At 47.3% G+C, this 15,650-nt stretch overlaps 1 protein-coding gene across 2 annotated transcripts in view; it reads right to left on the minus strand.

Annotated features, from left to right (window-relative positions):
• TRIM67 (tripartite motif containing 67) overlaps positions 1 to 6,560 on the minus strand; it is a 44,854-nt gene extending 38,294 nt beyond the window's left edge. The window contains exons 1-2 of one of the 2 annotated variants that reach the window (XM_059170477.1): positions 5,644 to 6,560; positions 4,388 to 5,523 (exon numbers count right to left, since the gene is read on the minus strand). In XM_059170477.1, the coding sequence (XP_059026460.1) occupies positions 4,388 to 5,425 (1,038 nt within the window). In that variant the 5' untranslated portion in view covers positions 5,426 to 5,523; positions 5,644 to 6,560. Of the gene's footprint in view, positions 1 to 4,387 lie in introns of both variants that reach the window. The other variant, XM_059170479.1, reaches the window with a different exon arrangement.
• Between the last annotated feature and the right edge of the window lie 9,090 nt (positions 6,561 to 15,650).

Below are 15,650 nucleotides of genomic sequence, written 5' to 3' on the forward strand. Positions count from 1 at the left end.
CTGCCGAGCAGAGAGCCCGATGTGGGGCTTGATCCCAGAACCCTGGAATCATGACCTGAACCAAAGGCAGAGGCTTTAACCCACTGAGCCACCCAGGCACCCTACAAGATTTCATTTTAATACTGTCTTATTTTCCAGGGTTCTCCAAAGGTTTCTAAAGAAGGATTTATCCTGCATTTTATACCTCAGTTCAGGAATCAATTTCTACCCATTTTACATTTTATTTATTTAGTTATTTATTTATTTTAGATTTTATTTATTTGACAGAGACAGCGAGAGAGGGAACACAAACAGGGGAGTGGGAGAGGGAGAAGCAGGCTTCCCGCTGAGCAGGGAGCCTGATGCGGTTGATCCCAGGACCCTGAGATCATGACCTGAGCTGAAGGCAGATGCTTGACCTGAGCCAAAGGCAAATGCTTAAGGACTGAGCCACCCAGGTGCCCCAGTTTCTACTCATTTTAATTTCAGGGTTAACCATTTGCACCCAGCAGATGTTACGGAAGACTTGGTTGACATTCTGTGACATGTCACTCTATGGGAGAGAAAGAGCTCACAATGATCCTTTCCCCCTGCTTCAGGACAATTAGAGTTCCATCATGAATAGGCAAAAAGAAGCTCTCCTGAAAGCTTCCCCTCTGTGTCCTATCTTTCACAACATGTTTCTTCACATCAGAAGTTCTTTGAAATGATTAATACTTTTCCAGAAGAACCATCTAAAAATGTGTTATAATAACCAACATATAGAAGCAACCCAAGGGTCCATCAATAGATGAATGGATAAAGAAGATATGGTACATGCATGTGCACACACACACACACGTGTGCGAATATTACTCAGCCATAAAAAGAATGAGACTTTGCCACTTTTGCCAACGTGGATGGACCTTGAGGGTATTATGCTCAGTGAAATAAGTCAGAGAGGGGTTTCTGGGTGGCTCAGTGGGATAAGCCTCTGCCTTCAGCTCAGGTCATGATCTCAGGGTCCTGGGATTGAGCCCCACATCGGGCTCTCTGCTCAGCAGGGAGCTCGCCTCCCCCTCTCTGCCTGCCTCTCTGTCTACTTCTGATCTCTCTCTCTCCCTGTCAAATAAATAAATAAAATCTTCAAAAAAAAAAAAAGAAAAGTCAGAGAAAGACTACTACCACATGATTTAATTAAAAGTGGATTCTAAAAAACAAATAAAAAAAAGAAAACTCAGACTTATAGATGCAGAGAACAGAGGGGTGGTTGCCAGAGAGGAAGGGGTTTGGGTGTGTGTGAAATGAGTGAAGGGAATCAAGAGATACAAACTTTCAGTTATAAAATAACTAAATCATGAGGATATAATGTACATGCTGGGGCAATACAGTCAGTAGTATTGTATTAACTTTGTATGGGGACAGATGGTAATTTAGATGTGTTGTGGTCATTTCACAATGTATATAAATGTCAAATCATGTGAAGCTAATAGAATATCATATGCCAATTATACTTCAATAAGAAATTAAATTCGTAAAAATGTGTTTAGCCCAAACCTAAAGTTTTTTTTTTAAGATTTTATTTATTTATTTGACAGAGACCACAAGTGGGCAGAGAGGCAGGCAGAGAGAGAGGAGGAAGCAGGCTCCCCACTGAGCAGAGAGCCCGATTAGGAGCTTGATCCCAGGACCCTGAGACCATGACCTGAACTGAAGGTGGAGGCTTAACCCACTGAGCCACCCAGGTGGCCCTAAACCTAAAGTTTTTACACTGTTTTCAAAAGGTGATAATCAACCTTGTTTTAAAATAGATTTCAGTGTCACTTAGAGTTCTTTTTGCTAAAAAATCACTAATTAGATGACAAACTCTGGTCACACTTGTGAGGAATTAGAGCAGGGCCTTAATGAAGGCTTCTGAAGTCACAGGCATGTTAGGGAAGTATTTCTGTCCCAAATCTAGTTCTGATAGTACCATAAGGCTTTGTCATGGCTGCTGGGATTTTTGGATGATAAAAACAGAGGCTTTAAGTTTCACTGAACTTAAACTGTCCCGGTGGGCCTGTGAAATTGAGTGTTCCAGTTTCTCTTTCAAAAGTAGCTACCCTCACAGTGGAGGTCTAGAAGCCTGTCCACAAAACCAGACCAAACGTTCCACTTGCGCTCCCTGGCCCCTCATCGAGCGCCTCATAGTGAGCATTCAATGACTGTCCTTTCTGTAGAAGAATGGCACCTGCTAAAAGATAACAGGAGAACTTCTATTCATTCTTGAAAAGTATCTCACATCATTCCTTCTGGATTTGGGAGGATGTCTTAGTTCCTTGAAGCTGTGGCATTACATATAAAATTGAGACACTAGACTCTGTGTAGTCCTATTTCCCACACATAACTTTCCCACTCTGTTGAGCAAATATCACCTGTGCTTAAAATATTTCCTCAACTTTGCATTGTTGATTGAGGATAGAAATGTTCTAAAAGTGCTATGGATACCAAGGGAGGGATGACTAGTGATTTTTTTTTCCTGCATAATCTTGGTTCTCAAAACCATAGATCATTATCCAACTTACTTTTCCTGGCAAGAATCTTAGTCTTTTAAGATTGCATGCTCGGGGCGCCTGGGTGGCTCAGTGGGTTAAAGCCTCTGCCTTCGGCTCAGGTCATGATCCCAGGGTCCTGGGATCGAGCCCCGCATCGGGCTCTCTGCTCAGCAGGGAGCCTGCTTCCTCCTCTCTCTCTCTCTCTGCCTGCCTCTCTGCCTACTTGTGATCTCTGTCAAATAAACAAATAAAATCTTTAAAAAAAAAAAAAAGATTGCATGCTCCTCTCAATTCATGTTGGTTTCCGCTCTCCACTAAGCCTAAAGATTTAGATGGCAACACCTAGAGTTAATTCTGGCCTCTAGGCTGTGAAAATGTAAGAGCTCGTGAAATCTGAATGTGAACTTACACCTCTTGTCTTGATCACAGCCTTTTTGCAAAAGATTTTATTTGTGAAATGATGTCTCCTGCAAATTTCCTACTCCAAGGTGGATGTCTGATGTTTTCCCCATTTCTTTTCTGATTTTTTATTTGAAAATGTTAAATTATAATAATAGCACACACATTGTAGCAGATGAAATGATATAGTAACTAAATACAGCAGATCTATGAGAGGAATGCTTAGTTCCTTCTCTTCTCATCTATGCTACCTTTTTTGTCCATTTCCAGTTGTATGATGCAAGGTAAGCATGGCAAATTGCTTATTTTCCCATGTCTTTCCTCCTCAAGCAGAATGCATAGTTCCTGATGGGCCATTCAGAGACCTCTGCCTCTTTGGGGGGTGAGAGTTTACTGGAAAGAGGATATTGAATGATAAGTGTACAAATTTTCAGATATAGTTGTATTCATCAGACAAGGGACTCTAACTCTGTTAGGCCAGAATCATTGACCTTGGGTACTGTGAGTCCAGTTGTATGGCTTGGCCTTTGGATAGAAAATTAAGGTGAAAATTCATTAGGAGAACTGACCCCACTCTTGCCTGGGAACCTGAACAAGGATGTGACCTGATATTGAGGATTCTCCCTCCCAAGGACAGGTACCGAGGACACACTGACAGGCAAGAGTTGGCACTTAGAGTCTGTTCCTTTTTCACTAGGGAGGTGGCAGCCCCAGGCAAGTCAGTGGGGAAGAAGGTGTGCAGCAGCCTGCGGAGGAAAGTATGGCTTGCTCTGCAGGGCCCCCATACTTCTGCTGCCATTAGGGGCAGAGTCCCAGCAAGGCAAAGTCTCTGGGGGGAAATGATGTTCTCTTCTTAAAAGGGCACACACCCAAATTCTCAAATAAGGCCCACAAGGAATTATGTCTTCCCCAGAGGTATTCTGGGGCTAGAAAGTGCTGGAGACTTCTTGAGAAAGTAGGCAAGTTTCTGCTCTGGAAGCTGAGGGGAATTCTGCTCTGTAGGAATTAGTGTGTCCTCTCACTGACGGCTAGGATAGAATCCTTGCTGCCTTCAGGGAAGATGAACCAAGAGTGGGGAAACATCAGACATTTTCCTGCAAGTGGGTGGGAACACTTGCATTTAAAAAATCTTTTTCCACTGAGGAAGGGGGCCCTGAATATCATAATTCCGGAAGGGCTGTCAGGGTAATTTATAAGTCAACTTTGGGAGTGAAAAAGCTCTGCTTCTGCATTCTGGGTGCCCTCTGTGCAGAATCATACACTGTCAGGGGGAAGGGGATCACCTAAGTCATCTTTCCATGCTCTTCTCCTTCCCCACACCTGGTTCAGAGTATCTGGATTCATTTCAGCGTTTGTCAAATAAATGATGAGGGAATGAATGAATGAAGTAAATCCTGCCTTCTGCCATCTCTCCAGGGAAGAGGCCAGGCACTCTTCTCGCACCTTCTTCTTTGCACCTGTGCGCCCCCGCCCCGCCCCGCCCAGCCTGTGCTCACCTTGTGCTGTTTCCACATGGCTCCCAGCGGCTTCACCTCGTGCTTGCCGTGACGGCCCTCCTCCAGGCACAGATAGCACACCGGGGTTCGGCAGCTCAGGCAGTACATGCTGTAGTTCTCCATTTCGTGTTCGGGGCACGTAGGGAACTTGCGGGCCGCGCTGCCCCCAGCCGCGCCGGCGCCCCCCGGGCTCTTGCAGCCGCCGCCTCCGCTGGGGGCGCCCTGGGCCGCGCCTGGGGATGCTGAGGCGGCCTCAGCAGGCGCGGGCGGCGGCGGCGGCTGCACCAGGCGATGCTTAGCGAAGGGTCCGCGGGATGGATGGCATTTGAGCTGGCAGGCAGCGCAGTAGAGCACGTCGCACTGCTCGCATAGCGTGGCGGCCGGTTCAGGCGGGGTGCGGTCGCACAACTGGCAGATGGCCACTGCAGCGGCTGCGGACGCCCCGTGCACTGCCCCGCGGCCCTGCTGGTACCGTTGCACGATGGCCTCGAGCAGCCGATTTCGCTGGAAGCCGCGCAGGCCTCGGTGGTCCAGGGACGCGCTGCGGTGGCACTGCGGACACGTGATGGAGCTTGAGGAGGAGGAAGACAGCGAGGAGCAGGCGGCACCCCGGGCCGCGGCGGCCGAGGAGCCAGGCGGTGCAGGCACCATGGGCAGCACGCGAACCCCGTTGGGGGACTTGAGGCTCGGGGTGTAGGAACCATAACCACTGTCTGTCTCACTGTACAAGCTCAGCTTGTCCGCGTGGTCCCCACCACCTCCCGCACCGCCGCCCAGGCCGCCAGCTGCGCTCCCGCTCGCGCCGCCGCAGGCTGGGCCAGCCGCAGCGTCGTGGTCCAGAGGGGGCGCCGCAGCGGCGCCGGCCGGTAGCCCGGAGCCCCGGGAGTGCAGGAGTGGCTGGGGCAGGTGCTGCTCACCGTCCGGTGTCTGCACAGCGATGGTACGAGCGCAAGGAAGGCAGACGTTGTGGGAACAGGGCAAGATGATGGGCTCCCGAAACAGGGAGCCGCACACGGGGCACTTCAGCTCCTCCTCCATCGCGGCGCGGGCAGACCGAGCTGCTCAGGGTGGGATGTGGAACGACCCGAGCTCCAGAGACAGGCGGAGGGGACCAAGCGTGGTTAGCACCGGAGAGACTGCAAGCGAGGGCATTACACAGACATGACCACTTCACAGCCCGGGGGCACGCCCCTCTCTCTGTCCTGGGGCCACCGCCTAAGGACCACTAGGGGCAAGAGACGGGAGGGGGTCCTCACCTCCTGCCTGCGAGGCTCCTGCGCCAGCGGCTTCAACCTGCGGGCAGAGTCCAGAGCCAGTCGGCTGCCCTCGCGATGGCCTGAGAGGCGCTCGAGGTGATGAATCAGCACTAGCGCCGCCGCCGGCTGCAGCGCGCGTCTCCTCTGCACATCAGGACCAGCGGCCGGGCTGCCGTTTCTAGCTGTTCTGTTTCAGCCCCTCGTCTCCAGTGGGCAGCTGCTCAAGGGCTCCCTTTTGCCCCTGCCCCGCCCCAATCAGAGCGATCCGTAGGCGAGAAGGCGGGTGAGCAGGCCGCTCGGCCGTGGGGCTGGGTTCAGCACCACGAGGCGACGGACAGCGCCCAGAGCGGGCGGTGGAGCCCCGGTTCCCCGCGCGCGGACCGAGGGGCCGCCACCTGGCGTGCAGGGTCGCCGCTCCAGCGACTGTCTCGGCGGAGCCCGGCCGGCTCGGGGACCTTCGCTCGCCGCCCTCTCCGGCGGCTGCTGGTGCGGGGCAAATGCGCCCTGGGGCTTTTTCCCCTCCGCAAGGATTGACCCGCTTCCTGGGTTCGCTGCTGCCGCTCCTGCGGCGCCTCTGACCTTGGCCGCGCGACGCTGCAGCCGGCGGGCGGAGGACGAGTGCCCGGCTGGCTCGGGAATCCCCTCCCCGCCTCCCTCCCGCCGCCGCCGCCGCCTCCCTGCGCGGCGTGCTGAGGAGTTGTAATTTCCAGAGCAGCGAGTAGTGGGGGGCGGGGGGAGCCGAGGAGGCGTCAGCTCAGCGAATAAGGGCTCGCCTTTTGCTGCGACGGGAGTCAAGGGCCAATTTTAAGGGTTTCGTGGAGAGGATCATTGTTAATACTAATGTATTATTTGGATGGAGATTGCACCTCGAATTAGTGCAACGCCCTGCCCCGCCCCGCCCCTGCCGTCCTCTCCCGTGCCCGCTCCGCGCTCCCACCCATCACCATACAAGGGTAGAAGGGGCCCTAAATAGCCAGTTGTTTACAAATGGATAGGTGGCATGGTTTGACAGGCGCTTCCTGGATCTACGATGGAGCAAAAAATGCAAGTCACAAAATGTCGGACAGCCTGAAGTCAAAGGGTGAGGTTTTATTTACGGATGGAACCACAAGCCATTTTCGGTCTTGGTTTCAACCCCGAGTTCTCGTCCGCGGTCGATTCCAGTCGTCCATACCGACTGAGGACAAGATAGGATTTCTAAAACGGGACTCCCTGGAGAAACGCGGAAACGCGTCAGTTTAGGCCCCTTGGCCCTTGGAACAGAGCGCCCGGGACCCAGTCCTAGCCCGCGGCGGATGGGGCTGCTTGGGGCCGGCGGGAAGTCGGCGAGCAGAGGTGTTAATTTTATGAATGGGGAACTCTCCATGCCAGCCGCGAGCTCCGGGAACAGCCTCCCACCCGCGGCCCTAGCTGTTTCGTCTGCTCTCCGCTGTTCTCTCTCAGCTGCGGAGGGAGGCCGCGGGCTCGGTGGGTGTCGGTGGGTGGGGATAGCAGAAGGAAGGGCTCGCGGCGCGGCAGGCGCTGCCTACGGAAGAGTCACCAGGGATGAAACACACAAATTAGGAAATCGTTTGTTTAAAAATGATATGAATATTGAAGTCACGCCTCCCCCGTTCTCAGATTTTCCATTACTCCAAACAAAGACAAGATAGGCGCCACCGAGCAAGGCGTGGAGACTCGGCGTCTGCTAGTCACCCGGAGAGGGAGCTGCTCGGGCTGGCGGGGTATAGCAGGAAAAGGCTGCAGCCCTGACTCCGGCTCCGTGTCTAAGGACAGGGATCCCTCACAGGTAGACCACTGGGGGAGAGGGGTGGCCCCCACCTTCGGGACTGCCAGGTCCTTTACTGACCTGTCGCCCCACACGGAGCAACTTGCTTACGCTTTCCTAGTCTCTGATCTTGCATCTGTTAAGCGAGTCAAATTATGTATGTGAACTAAATGAAGTAATCCTGAATACAAATTGTATCGCCTTCTTCCGGCTTCAACATCCTGCGACTCTAACGGGTGGTTTTGCATGGAGCCGCCTGGCCTCAGGTTGTCTTAAGGTTGAAGCGCAGGCCGGTCAGTCTCCTGCCAGATAGAGCCCCACGGAGGATAAGAGACCTGACTTGACTTCCCTTCAGCTACAGAGAGCTTAGAATAATTAATTATTTAACCAGGTATCAAGTCCCAAGGTGGGAGATGGTGACAAGCCTGTCCTAATCCACCCTCTATAGATAAAGCCATAATGAGCTGGATCCTGCCTGCAGGGCTTTGATAAGCCTTCAGGAAAGTGGCTACAGTATCAAGTTGTGGAAGCCTGGCATGAGTATAGGTGGGTCTATGACTGAATGCACTTGAAGATGCATTTCTTGTGATTTCTGCATTGTGATTGCTCCGTGCAGCCCAGCCTCCTGGTGACTACAAAGAAAGTAATAACCTCTTACAATTCCAATGTAAACAGCCCCCTTCCCCAAGCAGTCATAAACCTGAGGCCCACTCTTTGTCATTTTCAGACCAAGGTAAACTGCTTAGGGACATTAGGAGGGCGGCTGGAGGGGTACGTAAATCTTTCCCTCTACAGAGGACCTACAATTCCAATATCCCTGTCACTCAGGCTGAGCATGATTTTGTTTCCCTTGGGGAGGAAGCTCATCTGATACACCAGAGTTGAACACCTCGGCATTTCTCACACATCCTCCATCCCCACCACCCCAGTTCTACAACCTATCAGCTTAGTCTCATGCTGCACTGTTGCTAAGGCATTGCTCACTTGGGGGATTGGTATTCTACAGCTGCTTTATATGAGCTGAGGTTACCCAGCTAGATCCAGCATTTCACTGTATAGAACCATAATTACTAACAATTGTCAACATTGCCTATAAAAAGCCCTCTTTCCGGGGCACCTGGGCGGCTCAGTGGGTTGGGCCTCTGCCTTCAGCTCAGGTCATGATCTCAGGGTCCTGAGATCAAGCCCCGCGTCGGGCTGTCTGCTCAGTGGGGAACCTGCTTCTCCCTCTCTCCCTCTCTCTCTGTCTGCCTCTTTGCCTACTTGTGATCTCTCTGTTAAATAAATAAAAATCTTAAAAAAAAAAAAAGCCCTCTTTCTATCCCAAATTTGCCATATGCCATAGGGGTAGAAAAGTCTTGTTTCTCAGTTTTTTGTGTGATAAGATTTAAGGAAAGAACTCATTGAACTTTACATTTCCTTTTGGTTCTAAAAGACTCTGTGTATTGGTAATTAATAGCAATATGTCATACTTAATAAGAGTGGCTCATGAAGAAATTTGATCCCAGGATTGAATGTCCTATCCATTTTTTTCAAGTCACTTGTATATTATTGAAGGTGGGGCCATGCAGAGGGTGAGGCAAGTAAGGCTGGCAGGTCTAAGATCAAGGCACTGGCAGACCTGGTGTCTGCTGACACCATTTACTCATCTACAGACTTCTCATCTTGTATCCTTACACGGATGGGGAAGGAGAGTGAGGAGAGCAAGCGATCATGTCTTTTCTTCTAAGGGTACTGATCCCACTCATGAGGGTTCCACCCTCAAGACCAAATTACCTCCTGAAGTTCCTGCCTCCTAACACCACCACATTGAGAGTAGAATTTCAATATATGAATTGTATGTGTGTGGGGGGGACACAGATGCTCAGTTCATAGCACAGTGTGGAAGTATAGTCTCACATATAATCTCATTTAATCTTTTTTTCTTCTTTTTTCAAAGATTTTATTTATTTATTTGACAGAAACCACAAGTAGGCAGAGAGAGGGAGAAGCAGCCTCCCTACTGAGCAGAGAGCCCAATGTGGAGCTTGACCCCAGGACCCTGAGGTCAAAGGCAGAGGCTTAACCCACTGAACCGCCCAGGGGCCCCAATCTCATCTAATCTTCACAAACAATTTTGGGTCACCATAATTCCTCAAACTTATGATGGGCATATTTTTACATATTGATGTGGCTGAAATCAGGAAGTCCCTATAATTGAGAGAAATTTCTCCCTCTCCTTACCCAGTCCTTGAAAATTTTTTATTAAGTTAATAGGCATCTTATAATCACTTAGAATCTTGGACATATTTTACTATTCCCATTTTATAAGCAAGGAAACTGAGATGAGGAAGCTCGAGGTCTTGCAACTTGCGATGATGGACCTAGAGCTGGTTTGACTTCAAATTCAAGCATTTTCTTTAAGCCACAGTTGCCAACTTCCCTCTGAGCTTTGAGTGATTGGTGGTTGGTAGAGGGGAGGCCAGGAATGCAGACAAGCTATGCTCTCTGTTCTCACTCAGCACTGTTGAACAGGAGGCTGTCCAGGCTACTGCCACTCTCCAGGTTGCGTGTGCCTCTAATATGTTCCTGGAAACACCCTGTATTATTTCTCTGTAGCGCTATCATCATCTGCCATTTTATTCGTGTATCTCTCTCCTCTAGATAAGAAGCTCCTCAAAGATGTAATCATGTCTGTCTTGTCCCCTGCATTGTGTTTTCTCCACCATTGGCTGGCTCCTACTAAGTTTTCTGTCTTTGTGGACCAACTGACTAGCTGTAGGTTCAAGATTATCCATCCCCATAACCTATAGTATAGCTCTAGTGGAAATCTTTCTTTTTTTTTTTTTCCTGCAGAAGGTATCAACAGATCCATATGGAAATTTTCTCCTTTTAAGTCTCAGGTTCAGGTAGGTTATTTTCATTTTGTTCTTGTGTGTGTGTGTCTGTGTGTGCACGTGCTGTTAAAGACAACAGGCCCAAATAGAGTCACTTATGCTAAGACCCACATCACCAAACGTAGACTTTGTTACAATTTTGGCTGTACTAGAAATTGAGTCTGGAACCAATCAGAAATTGCCTGATTAGCACTCATTAGGTAATCTGCCTAATGGAGACTTGTCATCCCCTAGAGAAAGTCACCTTGTAATAATCAACCCATTGTTTTGTCCAAGTATAACTTCCTTGTTCCCACTCCCTTCTGCCTATTAAATCTTTCATTTTGCATAGCTCCAAAGAACTCCTTTCTATCTGCTTGATGGGATACTTCCCTATTCATAAATCACTGAATAAAACCAATAAGATTTTTAAAATTTACTCAGTTGAATTTTGTTTTTTAGGAATGCATATCTTCTCTTAATGTCCTTTACTTCTGATCTTTTTTTTTTTTTTTTTAAGAATTTACTTATTTATTTGACAGAGGGAGATCACAAGTAGGCAGAGAGGCAGGCAGAGAGAGAGAGAGGAGGAAGCAGGCTCCTCGCTGAGCAGAGAGCCCGATGCGGGACTCGATCCCAGGACCCTGGGATCATGACCCGAGCCAAAGGCAGTGGCTTAACCCACTGAGCCACCCAGGTGCCCTACTTCTGATCATCTTAGTGTTTAATTATTTCTATGTGGTTCTCTTTCCTTTGTTCATCTCCAACTTTTTTAAAAAACTAATTATGGATTTTTAAAAAGATGGCTCCATATTTAATTCCTCGTTATGAACATGAATCCCTCTAGTGTCATCCTAAGTACTCTATTTTCCATAGCCTCGTTTCTTAAAAAAAATAAATAAATAAACATTTGGACACATTGGAGCAGCACATTAATAATTAAAATTCCACAATGCGGGGCGCCTGGGTGGCTCAGTGGGTTAAGCCGCTGCCTTCGGCTCAGGTCATGATCTCAGGGTCCTGGGATCGAGTCCCGCATCGGGCTCTCTGCTCGGCAGGGAGCCTGCTTCCTCCTCTCTCTCTCTGCCTGCCTCTCTGACTACTTGTAATCTCTCTCTGTCAAATAAATAAATAAAATCTTTAAAAAAAAAAAATTCCACAATGCACTGTCATCAAGGCAGAGGAAAACATTCTGCCATGAGTTTCTTTGTGCTCCAGGATTTTTTTTGTAAAGATTTTTTTAATTTATTTTAGAGAGAGAGAACACAAGGGGGGTAGGAGCAGAGGGAGAGGGACAAGCGGACTCTGCTCTGAGAGCAGGGCTGGACACAGGGCTCAATCTCAGGACCTTAAGATCCTGACCTGAGCTAAAATCAAGATTCAGATGCTTAACTGATTCACTCCTCCCAGACGGTTTTTATGCTTAAGTGTCCCCAGAACACTCTGGAGGCAGGATGGTGTTGCCTCTTCACCCAAAAAAGTAATTTACTCAAAGTAACACAGCAAGTTACAAGTAAAACAATCTTCTTTGTCCTTTGAATTTCAAGTATGAGATAGAAGGGTTTTTAAGGCTTTATCAATTAAAAATAGGAGCTGTGTTCTCAAGCATAAGAATCTCTGAAATTTTTAAATGAAAAAAACCACGATATTTTTCTTTTAAGTATTTGTTTGTTTTTTACAGTGCAGGATGATTCAGGAAATTTAATAAAAATCTACAGCCCAGGAACCATATGGTGTAAAGTAGTTTGAATTTAACTAGAAAAAAAGCAGCCACATCCACTGCTATGCATGGTGCACCAAAGCTGCTTTGTGGCAAAGTTAATGAGGAACAATTACCACTAGCAACAAAAAGCATCTCTCCAGGGCATACAATTGGCCTCTTCTCCAGAAGACGGATTCTATACAGGAATCTAAAAATCCAGCCACTTCCCTCTTCAGATACCCTTGACTGGTGCTTAACAGTCTCTGTTTCAAGTGAGTACCACGTGGTGATTACATGGTGATTGCCCCACCCCTCCTCCAAGGCTGAGTCTCTTCTCTACAGATCAGGATGGTCTTGGAAAGCCCGACCTTCTCTCACTGCATCCTTTGCAAGCAAAAAGGTTCAGAACAAAATGTCAGATGAAACAAATTGACTCCAGCTTACAGGGCTCTTTATATATATATATCTCCAGAGTATCTTTATCCTGCGTGGAAACTAATATTATTACCATAAAAACAACTTCAAATATTTCCCCACGGTTACAAATTTCAGCCATGAAAATTCTAATAGTGCTTTACATTTTCATGGCACCCTTTCATATATACGATCTAATCTTACCCTCACCGCAGCGCAGAGTGGCCTGGGAGATGGTGAGATTGAAGGATAGGTGCTGGCCTGTGTGGTGGAGTCTCATCAGCAATGCTAACACAACTTGACCCCAAACCTAGGCACAGTTGTTTAGTCCAAGGGTAGTCACCTGAACAGGCTGCGTCGATCAGAATCTTCTCTTCCCGGAATGTAGCACTGGAATCCAGAGAAAGAATCCAGGTGAGCTGGGCCTCCAACACCAAAGTTAATGAGCTGTTGTGATCATAGAGAAAGCAAAACAAGCAGACAAGTGGTGAGTCCAGCAGAAATGCAGAGACAGAAAAGAAAGAGGGTCTTCTCAGGGGCCCGCAACCTTTCGTATTTCTGAGATCCAGCTACGCTCCTATCTATAGGTTGCATGAAATACCCTCTGCCTTTATGACATTATGATGTCCTTCTTTTCCTTTCAGAAAAGGTAGGCATTCAGAAAAGAGTTCAAAAAGACAAGATTGGGTTGACCCATCTGCTTATTCAAGTGATTAAGGTAATGCCCTTGTTTAGTTGGAGACTTCAGTCAACTCTGTCTGGATGTTGACATATTTCTGGTTTCAAGCTGTTTTTATTGAATAATAGCCTTGACTACTCTTTATTTTTGCTCTTTTAATTCCCGGAGTCTGTTTTCTGCCCATAGCTTGACCTCTTAAATTTCACCTCTCCCTTTGCTCTCACCCTAACCACCAATATGTATGGGCCACTGACTTCCTTTGCTGGGCTCTGTGCTTCCTCTGTTTGACCACAGCAGAAGTCATGGCTCCATGGTGTCCTTATTTTCTGCAGTCAATATTCTTTTAGACAGGAAATCAATGGGATGTTAGAATGTACTTGGTAGTGCCTCGAAGTCTAACAGTCTCCCATAATAATACAAAGGGCCAACCCTCAAGGTTTGTAAACAAGTTGGTTAATTGGTAGGAATAAGAAAGATCAGAGAAGAAGTTGTAGACCATTATGTGAAAGTGCTTTCAAACTCAGCTTTATTCACCCTTCTCCCCAGCAAAGATATACCACAAGGGGAGAGAACACATAGACCACCAGGCAGGGAGTCTTCTGTATGGCAGAGTGCTGGAGATAACTCAAAACCATGTCACCTGTCCAATCCACTTATAACAGGAAGTCACCATACACTTAAGCGGACTGCAGCTGCTGCTGCTGCTGCTTTTTTTTTTTTTTTTATAAGATTTTGTTTATTTATTTGACAGACAGAGATCACAAGTAGGCAGAGAGGCAGGCAGAGAGAGAGGAGGAAGCAGGCTCCCGGCTGAGTGGAGAGCCCAATGCGGGGGCTCGATCCCAGGACCCTGGGATCATGACCTGAGCCGAAGGCAGAGGCTTTAACCCACAGAGCCACCCAGGCACCCCCGGACTGTAGCTTCTTAATGTCAATCATATGTGGACTTATTTCTACCTAAGGATCCCTCAAGTTTTAAGAGAAATTTGACAAGCCTTCTGAGTCTTGAGGCAGTGCAGATATTGGAAGTATGGGCTTTGGAGCTAGACGATACAGGTTGGAATTCTGGTTGCGGCTGGGAAATTTTTGACAAGATACTTAATCTCTCAGAGACTCAGATTCCTCAGCTGTAGGTGGAGATAATAACAGCATAACCTCAAACAGTTGGGACAAGTTCGTGAAGTAAAACACCTAAAACATTAAGAACAGTGTGCAGTATGTAGTGTTCAACAAACATTAGGTATTATTACTCTCGATTTCCTGCCGCCCCAACATGTGTTATATGTTAACGTCTCAATAGATATTGGTAATAAGTGAACTGAAAGTAGTTTATTTGGGCTCAAATATAGGACTGTATATGAGAATAGTAGGGAAAGTGAGCCACATGTCTTTGTGTGAGTGACAAAGGAAGATGGAAGAGCTATCAGAACCAATCTCTCAGGAAATGGATGTAGTATTTAGGAAAAATACTATCTCTGCTCCAGAGGAACTTAATATCTAAGGCAGGTATCACAGTCAGAGCAAAAAAAAAAAAAAAAAAAACCAACACAGAAGTAATGGACTTGCCAAAAATAGAGAACAGGGTTTTTATTTTTTCTTTAAACAAAGGGAGCAAAGAGAGACTTTTAAGTGCTTACACTGTGTGTTGATTAAAGTTTAAGAGCATTGATTTCAAAGCTTTTAGTGAAACAGTGCTAAATAAAGAAATTGTGACCAACTCATACACATCTTTTATGTACATTTAACTGGGTGATATTTTGATACATTAGTCAAATAATCTCAATATTTTTAATAATTTCTTTTCAGTTATTTCTCTTTATCTCAAGATCCTTTCATTGAAATTCCATACCCATCTTAAAGGGATGGTAGTCGTGGTAGAACCGAGAAAAAAGGGAGTGAAGTCTTGGCTTGTGACTTCCAAGTAAGGTTTTGAATTCAAGGCAAATACAATATTTTAAGAGAAAGAATAATTTTCAAACTTTGAGAGTAAGAAAGTTTTGAGCTTGAAATAACTCATTGTGCCTAATTTATGTCATAAGCAGTCTTATTGTCATAAGACTATAAGATCAGTTGGAATCAGTTTCTCCTGCTTTAGGAAGAAACAATAACCAAACAACAGAAGTGTCCTTAGAAGAAGACAACACAGAATCAGGAGAGCTGGAGAGTTGAGTGTTGGCTTGTCACTAGGAAGGTATTGCAGACTGCTGTCCCCATACCGGTCCCGCAGGAAGGGATGGGAAGAACAGACCCTTCGTGGAGATCAGAGGATCTGAAGGCAGAGAGAATCAGAGCTTTAATTTTCAGGAGTAGCCTGAGAAGCCATGAGCTTCATGGAGGTTCCAGATGGGTGAAAATGCAGGAGAGCTGAAAGAGCTACATGTGGTGTCCAGATGGACAAGGCAAGGCAGCCCAGCTGGGCCCCTGAGCTCCCCACAAGTGGTCCAGAAGCACCAGAATGTTTTTTTGTGTGGCTCAGATCTACCCCCAGAAAGCTGGCAAACTTAAAGCTTTTAGTCAGATACAAGAACCATATGACCAGAAGTCAGACTGGAAACCAGATATGTCAGTAGATGCCAGTGTGTGTGAAGA

This window comes from Mustela lutreola, chromosome 4 (assembly GCF_030435805.1).
Source record: "Mustela lutreola isolate mMusLut2 chromosome 4, mMusLut2.pri, whole genome shotgun sequence".
NCBI classification, from domain to species: domain Eukaryota; kingdom Metazoa; phylum Chordata; class Mammalia; order Carnivora; family Mustelidae; genus Mustela; species Mustela lutreola.